Below are 8833 nucleotides of genomic sequence, written 5' to 3' on the forward strand. Positions count from 1 at the left end.
AGTAAATATGCCAAAGTATTTAATATTGGTAAATCACAATTGGAGGGGAAAAAATGCCAAGTTTGTTTTCCTTGTTTTTTCTTTTATTCTTTCATGACCACTCAGATCTTCTCTGTAAAACTCATTGTTTTGGACCCACTGGGCTAAACTGTTTAACTCCACATAAAGCAGTTAAAAACTGGGAAATGCTGTCGAGTCTTTGATGTTTTATATTGATAATAACCTATTGAGAACATATAATGTTATTTATCAATGATGGGGACCAAATACCCAGATTTTTGCTATAGAATAACATGACCATTATTGGTCATTAATCATCTAAAACCTGTGCTACATGCGACACGACTGAGTCTTTATCAAATCTGTCACATTATTTAAAATTAAAACATACACCAAAACCATAATGCTAGAATTACGTCATATTTTCTTTTAATACATGATACATCTATGTCAGTCACTGACATTGGGAGTTTTCAAACGTACCCTGAACGCAGCACTGTGGGTGCCTTGACACAGTAAATATAGCCGCCCTCTGCCCTTTAACCTACATCAACACAATGGTCAGAGGTTGGAGGAGCCACACAGCTCCTTCCCTGGAGTCAAAGTACCAACACAGCAAAGCAAGATTATGCATAATAAACACCTGTATGTACTTTAAAATACATTTGTGTTATTTAAAGTATGAGAGTAACGAAAGCAGTTGAAATATAATATTCGAATACACCCACAAGGTTTTTTAAAACTTTTCCACCCACCTGTCTCACTCTGATTCAAGTCGGTGTTGAATTACTTTATTGTTCATGTTCCTCCTTCCTGCTGTTGCTATAACAACACTTACCTGCATATTCATGTCTTGAAAATGTTCCTGGTAGTTTTAGGCCAAAAGCAAACACACACACACACACACACACACACACACACACACACACACACACACACACACACACACACACACACACACACACACACACACACACACACTTTGTATTCAAAAAAGTCTTTATTTACACGGGTGAGTATGTACAAGCTTATTTACACAGAGGTAAATTAACAGCATCTGTCCATAATGTCATTACACTGCACCAACATACAGGCTCCAACTGACACACTGACACACACACACACACACACACACAGAACAGGAGTTTTGTTGGGTTCGGTTTCTCAATGATATCAGACTAATTGGCTCATTGTGTTTCCATGGTGACGTCAACAATACGACTTCACCTTTGTTAGTTTTTCCTCTTTTGTTTGAACTGTTATCTGTCGAGTTTGTTGGTTCGAAACAAACACAGGAGGAATTCCTCAAAAAAAAAAAAAGGTCTCAACATTTTGGGAAACATGAGTGAAACCAGCAGCTGATTAGCTTAGCTTAGCATAAAGACTGGAAACAAAGGGAAACTGCTAGCCTGGTTCTGTCGGGCCTAAAGTTTCGATCGTTAACATTACGACTCGTTTGTTTAATCTGTGCAAAAAACAAAAAAATCAAAATGTAAGAAACTACAATGAACTCACTGAGCGTTTCCATGGTGATGAAGCAACAATCAGAGAGCAGGTGAAACTGACCTTTGACCTTTTTCCATGAGGACGAGTCGAGGAGGAAAACCGAGTCAACACAGTTTAAAAGAAACGACGCTTCTGGGTGATGAAGGATGGAGAGGAACATGATGACAGAGTGGAGCCGCTACACTCAACTTCAAAGGAATAAACACACACACACACACACACACACACACACACACACACACATTAACACACGCACACACACACACACACACTCATAAACACATACACACACACACTCATAAACACACACCGTCCCTGTTCTTTCAGTCCGAGTCGCTGCTGCTGCTGGACGAGTCCGTCGACATGGCCTCCACGTCGTCCTCGTTCTCCTTGTTGTGGCCCGGAGGCTCCAGGCCGAAGTCGTTGCCGTGGTGAGGAGGCAGCATCCCCACGGAGACGTCGGAGGACTGCCAGGGGTAGTGAGGCGTCAGGATGTCTGAGGAAGAGGAGGAGGAGCAGGAGGACAGTCATCAATCAGCTGCTGTATTAACATTAATTATTAGACTAACTAATGCTAAAGAAAAATAGTTTTAATATCTCTCATCGTGTTTCTTTCTGTCGTCCACGGTACTCTAGTTTCAAGTAGTGGTGAAAATACTCATGTATCGATTCCCCCGATACCAGATATGTCTGTGTTAGAATCGATACTCATAATAAAGTATCAAAAATACTATCACCAGTCGGCACTAATTTGGGGTTAACAACTATTTTCATCATATTAGACACTTATTTCGCTATTAACAGGACCTGTTCCCTCCGGCTGCTGGGGAGCCGCCGGGTACTCTGATTGGCTGCTATGAACATTCTGATTGGCTGCTATGAACATTCTGATTGGCTGCTATGAACATTCTGATTGGCTGCTATGAACATTCTGATTGGCGGTGCTCTAGCAAATCAGCGCGGTGTGTTGTGGGGGCGGAAGTGACGATAGTAAACAAACCACTCATATAAACGGAGATGGTGCAGAGACAAACTACATTTCATCTTTGCATCACTTTTTAATATTATTAATTGGCTTTTTTTGTTTTGTTTGTTTTCCAAAAAGTCTTCTCAAAATGAACAACAAGCTAATGTTGTGTGTGCTTCGTTTTTAATCTCCATGGTTTCTCCATTCTATCATCTCCTGTTTTCATGTTTTGGATTACTAGGACGAGACTGGCACCACCCGATGTCGATGAGACTTGTTGCATCTCGCGCTAGCGCAGAACGTACACGCTGCTGTGTAGTCGGGGCGGGGTGTTTCACTGCTTCCTTTCTGCTGACTATGTCCAATGAGAGGCGACGGAGCTGTCGGATAAAAGCAGTCGCCCCTCGGCTCGCGTCAGGGCCGTGTGTGGGGGCCTTAACTATAATTGAAACAGTCTAATTTTTTTGTTTCCCCCCTCTTCACACATGAAGCTTTTGTAAAATGTATCGGCATCGACATTAACACCTTTGGTTTTACTTACTACGTATCGGTGAATCACATCACTAGTTTTTAGACCCTAAGAGACTTTCAGAAACGCTGCTGAACAGGTTTTATCTATGGTGTTGTGTTGTGTGTTTTCAGGTGTTTCCATTTGGACAGAGAGAAGTGGAGCGGACTGTGAACATAAAAACCAAGAGGAGGAGGAGCTGTTACCTGGCAACCGTCCAGCAGCCAGAGCGTCTCCGGGCAGATGTCCGTTCACGCCGTTGGTCGGCAGGTTGGCCATGTGGCCCAGCATCCCGCTGCGCATCTCCAGGTCGGTGGGGTAGGGCCGGCGCGGGTCACCTGAGACACACAGGAAGGTCGACAGTTAGTGAAGAGCATCAGCATCAGCAGCAGCAGCAGCAGCAGCAGCAGCAGCAGCAGCAGCAGCAGCAGCAGCAGCAGCAGCAGCACGACGGCGTCCAGCAGGGACAACAGCGGCGGTGTGGTGTCGTACCTGGTAGCCAGTTGAGAGGAGCGCACACGGCGTTACTGGCACTGATCCTGTGAGCATATTTGATGATTTCCTCTGACGAGATGCTTCCTGCACAGAGAGAGTCAACGACTGGAGTCAGTAAAGAAACAACCAGACACAGGTAGGTGTAGGTGTGTGTGTGTGTGTGTGTGTGTGTGTGTGTGTGTGTGTGTGTGTGTGTGTGTGTGTGTGTGTGTGTGTGTGTGTGTGTGTGTGTGTGTGTGTTAACTCACCTTTCCTGGCTTTCTCAATGGACTTGAGTTTCTCTTTGGCCTGATAAACAGCAGTGGCCTTGAAAAAACAATTTTAACACTATTAATGAAGACTCATCAATATATTGAACATGTTAATGAACTTTATGCCAAAATGCTTTGCTTTAAAACACTGATACTGACTTAAACCATTTCTAAATATTATGAGGAGACAAACAATGCAACATGTGAAGTTACAGATAAATATATAAGTTGTTTTCTGTCGTTTCTGGGTTTTTCACCTAATTACCAGTGATTAATGACAGAAGAATGGGACCAGGTCTTTATCAATACATTGTCAATCAACCAATGCATAGAAAAAGGTTTTGTCATTTTAAAAGCTGGATTTTTTTGCTTTGTGAGCAGATGCAGTTATCCCGGGTTTCCCCCTGTAGACCCAGGATGTTCTCTCTGCTGTTCATCTAGGAGGCGGGTATCAGTGAGAGCAACATGGTCTTCTCTTGCCTCACTTTCTTTACCTCCATTTGGTTTCTGATTTAACTGGTTACCTCACCGAACAGCAGCACATTCATCACAAATTCAAGGTCAAACATACACAACATATTACCAGAGATTTTCAAGTCATAGTTCACATCTACCTCTGTGAGCCACTGAGACTCACAGATGATGCTGATGATTTCCTTGTGTATCAATGAACTGTAGCACTTTTGGTCCCCTTACCCACTCTTTTAACCGTCTTTGGTCGGTTACCTGGTGGTTTATGTATGTCGTTCATATACGGTATGTTTCGTGTAAGATGTCAAGGTGTTTTATTGTCCTAGTCCTGCCTCTTGTACTTTTTAATAGTCATTGTTTTTTTATGTCTAACATCAACCTGCTAATGGGACTGGGGATGGAAATTAGCCACTTGGCTACAATCCCACATATTTACATGTCAATGTCCGTTAATATGTACTGTTCCCATTTTTTTTTAAATAAATAAATCTGAAATCTGAAACTACCTCAGTATCCAGGTAACGTTTCAATACGGACTGACCTGAGACAACTGGTTACCATCGCTTTGCCTTGAAACTACCCGAACATATGTATCAATGTTTACTGTTCTTTTTCCTCCAGTCTATGAATATATTAGTCAACGCTACACTGCTTCACTCTGCACAACACTGCGCACATTATCACAAAGACTGTCATGTTGAAAAAGTGACGATCTAACTCGGAAAAAACACTCTCAAAATACACTAAACTATATGTAAATGAGCAGATTCACTGCAGTAGATTGTTGGTAATCATGCATAATCATGTTGTGAATTTGTGACGAATCTGCAGATGTTTGGTGAGGTAACAAGTTAAAGGGATAGTTCACCCAAAATTCAAATTTCACTCATTATTACCAACTTTCTTCGTCCAAAAAGACACACCAAAAAACATCCAAATACCTCCATACTGCTCGTCTGTAATGTCCGTCTTGTATTGGAGCCCCAAAATGATAAATTGTTCCGCCGGTCAGTGCAAATCACGCAAGATTTGCACTGACACAGGAAGAGCAGTGAACTGAGACACTGGGAGCTTCCGCTACAAACAAGCTTAAAATATAGACTTATTTAATTTTTTTCAGAACCATTTCTCATGTTGGGGCTTCAATACAAGAGGGACATTACAGACGAGCAGCATGGAGGTATTTGGATGTTTTTTGGTGTGTCTTTTTGGACGAAGAAAGTTGGTATCCATTCACAACCGTCATATGGACATGCACTGCTACGCCGAGACCCCCCCCGTAACTCCGAGAAGGCACAGAGGACTCTCAAACTTCTCACAGCTCTTAGTTGACATGAGGGTGAGTAGATAATGAGTGAAATTTGAATTTTGTGCCGTAACACCAGGACCTCCAGACTACTGTAACAGCAGCAGCGTCACCCACCAGCAGGTGCTCGGCCTCCTTCAGCTGCTTCTGGAGCTGCTGGATGTCGCTGTCTCTCTTCTCCACCTCCTTCTCCAGCAGCTGCATCTCCTCGTGGACCTTCCCCTGCTGCTGCGCCACCTCCATCAGCTCCTGAAAGTCCCGGTCCCTCTGCACCAGCAGCTCCAGGATCTGAGCGTCCTCGCCCGCAGCCGGCAGCTTCTGGCCCCGGGACAGCGCCAGCATCTCGATCAGCTCCCTGGAAACAAACAACAGCAACAACAGTAGAGACGTTAGTGCTCGAAGCAGACGGTTCGACACGGTATTGATCTGTCAAAGCAGAAGTATCGCGGTAAGATGTTTCATCACGCCAAAATCAGGTGACTCCCCAAATGAAGCATCACATTGTCACACGCGCATTGCAGTGGATTTGAGTTTTCAAACTCTTGCTATGTGGGCACAATTCTTTGTTCAGTTCATAAACTCAAAAATTAAATAAATAAAAGCATATAAGCGATGCTAAAATAAAAAGAAATATATAAAGAAAGAAACAATAAAGTAACATCCTCTGTAGCATATAATCAACACATGTTAATAATCATTATAGATACCTGTCGTGTTCAAAAGGGGTAAGAAGAATATGTACTCATATAGAAAATAAAAGTTGGTAACACTTCATAATAAGTAGCTACACACTATGACAAAGTGTTATAAGAGTTCAATTTACAGCCATCAGTCCATGTTATCTATGTCAGTCAATATGAAGAACTCAACTCATTTGGTCAGCAGCACAAGAACAAAATAATCGAAATACAGTCCACAAAATAAAAGAACAGAACCAGAACAAAACACTAGTCCATCTCATAAGCACTCAGTATTTTGTTTCTGACAGGAGAGGGGTTTTTATGGGCGTTATTGCGATAGTTTCATTCATTCCTAGTTGAACAAGCATTTCCCAATTTTCTTCCACATTTTTGTATTTTGTAAATGTAATTTTCGTACTTTTATCAATGTTGCAAAAGCACATCTTTATCACATGCAGCATGTTATGATGGCACAATCACATTATAACGCGAGTGTAACACAAAAAACAGTGAAGATGCACAAGAAAAACCTTAAACCTACTGAGTGATTTATTGTTTCATGCAAATGCTGTGTTTAAGGTTGGCCGTGTTTAATTTTATCAAATGTTTCGAAACACTTAATCATTTCAACATAACTTAATTGCTTCATATTGATTCAGTGGTTCAGATTCAGAAAGTTTCGGTTTCTCCATCACTGAAGCAACAATCAGCGGGAGTTCAGTCAGCGAGCAGCCGGGAAACAGAGCCGTTCTCCGGCAGCGGCTCTGACCGGTCCGAGAGGCGGAGGAGGAAGAGGCGGTTCACCGGCTCAGAGCTCAACGAGAAGCCGCAGTGAAGTGCGACCTTACCGGGATAACACCTCCAGGTCGTCCAGCGCCGACAGCAGCCGCTCTTTCGTTGATTTCTCCGCCGTCGGTGTCGTCGGTGCCGTTGTTGCCGCCGCCGTCGCCATGTTTGTCTGCGTCGTGTCGCGTCTGCGCAGGACCGGAAGTGACGACTTGTGCGTCACTAACGGAAAAAAAAGGCACAGCGCCACCTGTTGTATCGGAGCGGCAGGTAGATTAATAAGTTAAAGGGATAGTTCACCCAAAATTCAAATTTCACTCATTATTTATACTCACCCTCATGTCGTGTCGACTAAGGGCTGGGAGAAGTTTCAGAGTCCTCCGTGTCTTCTCTGAGTTACAGGGGGTCTCGGCGTAGCAGTGCATGTCCATATAACGGTTGCAAATGGATACCAACTGTCTTCGTAACGAAAAGACACACCAAAAAACATCCAAATACCTCCATAGTGCTCGTCTGTAATGTCCCTCTTGTATTGAAGCCCCGACATGAGAAATTGTTCCGAAAAAAATTAAATAAGTGTTATGTTTTAAGCTTGTTTGTAGCGGAAGCTCCCAGTGTTGCTCTTCCTGGTCCGTCCAAATCTCACACGATTTGCATTGACACCCAGTTCACGGCTCCGAAAATCGCGCGAGATTCAGGCAGAGCAACACTGGGATCTTCCGCTACAAACAAGCTTAAAACATATAGGCAACTTTTTTTCGGAACAATTTCTCATGTTGGGGCTTCAATAGGCTACAAGAGGGACATTACAGATGAGCACTATGGAGGTAGCCTATTTGGATGTTTTTTGGTGTGTCTTTTTTGACAAAGAAAAGTGAGCTCCGTTCACAACCGTCATATGGACATGCAGTGCTGCACGGAGCCCCGCTGTAACTCAGAGAAGCCACGGAGGACTCTGAAACTTCTCCAAGAGTCAGGCCTTAGTCGACATGAGGGTGAGTAGATAATGAGTACAATTTGAATTTTGGGTGAACTATCCCTTTAAATACATAAATAAATGTAATTTTTGCTAAATTCCTAAATCATGGACTCAACCTGTTGGTTTTCTTTATTCAAGTAATGTGTAATAAAAAGGTTTTATCATGCTAACAAAGTAATTCTTTTAAATAATTTGTATGAAATTATTACTATTCATTTTTTGTAAAAGAAAAAAAAGAAAAAGAAAAAATCTCTTTCTATTTTATTCACTTGCTTTATAGTAGTAGTAGTAGTTGTAGTAGTTTTTTTTATCATTGTCATGTATTGTTATTTCTAAACATAATATAATAACCTCCTTTTTAGAATCCGAACCCTGCTGGATTTTTTTTTATATAACAGTGTTTATTTCACATTTTCATTTATACAAATAAAATAGAATAATAACAATAATACAACCCCTTATTTTCAAAATGTAAAGAAAATGAAAAATATACCGTCAATATACACAGTTCATAGGTTAACATAGTATATATATTTTTAAATAAAATAAATATTTTATTTGACATACGGTATATATTAGAAATATAAAAATCTCAAATATGAACTGCAGCCACGGGGAGGCAGTAATGCGAGTGAATGGACGTTAGGTGACGTAAACCAAAAAGAAGAAGAAGCGGTTAAAAAAAGAGGAGGGGGAAACCATAGAAACAAGAGGATTTATTGACAGAGTTGGACAATATAAAAGGTAAATTATAATGAGACAGTGATGAAACGCTTCGAGGAATAATATAATCTACAGTCGGCTTGTGTTAGTCTTAAACATTAACGCATTTCCCCGTTGGTCTTCATTCAGGAGGCTTGTTTAGGGAGTGAGGAGCTAACAGA

The 8833-nt window shown here is 41.7% G+C and overlaps 1 protein-coding gene across 1 annotated transcript; it reads right to left on the bottom strand.

Annotated features, from left to right (window-relative positions):
- Positions 1 to 1829: 1829 nt before the first annotated feature.
- Positions 1830 to 7120, bottom strand: med4 (mediator complex subunit 4; the record flags this gene model as incomplete). Its single annotated transcript, XM_083996504.1, has 6 exons — positions 7033 to 7120; positions 5622 to 5859; positions 3725 to 3782; positions 3474 to 3560; positions 3188 to 3319; positions 1830 to 2002 (listed from the first exon to the last, which is right to left on the bottom strand). The coding sequence occupies exons 2-6, from the start codon at positions 5844 to 5846 to the stop codon at positions 1830 to 1832; spliced, it is 675 nt and encodes a 224-aa protein (XP_083852630.1). The 5' UTR covers positions 5847 to 5859; positions 7033 to 7120.
- Between the last annotated feature and the right edge of the window lie 1713 nt (positions 7121 to 8833).

Source organism: Trachurus trachurus (genome assembly GCF_905171665.1).
Source record: "Trachurus trachurus genome assembly, chromosome: 21".
NCBI lineage: Eukaryota > Metazoa > Chordata > Actinopteri > Carangiformes > Carangidae > Trachurus > Trachurus trachurus.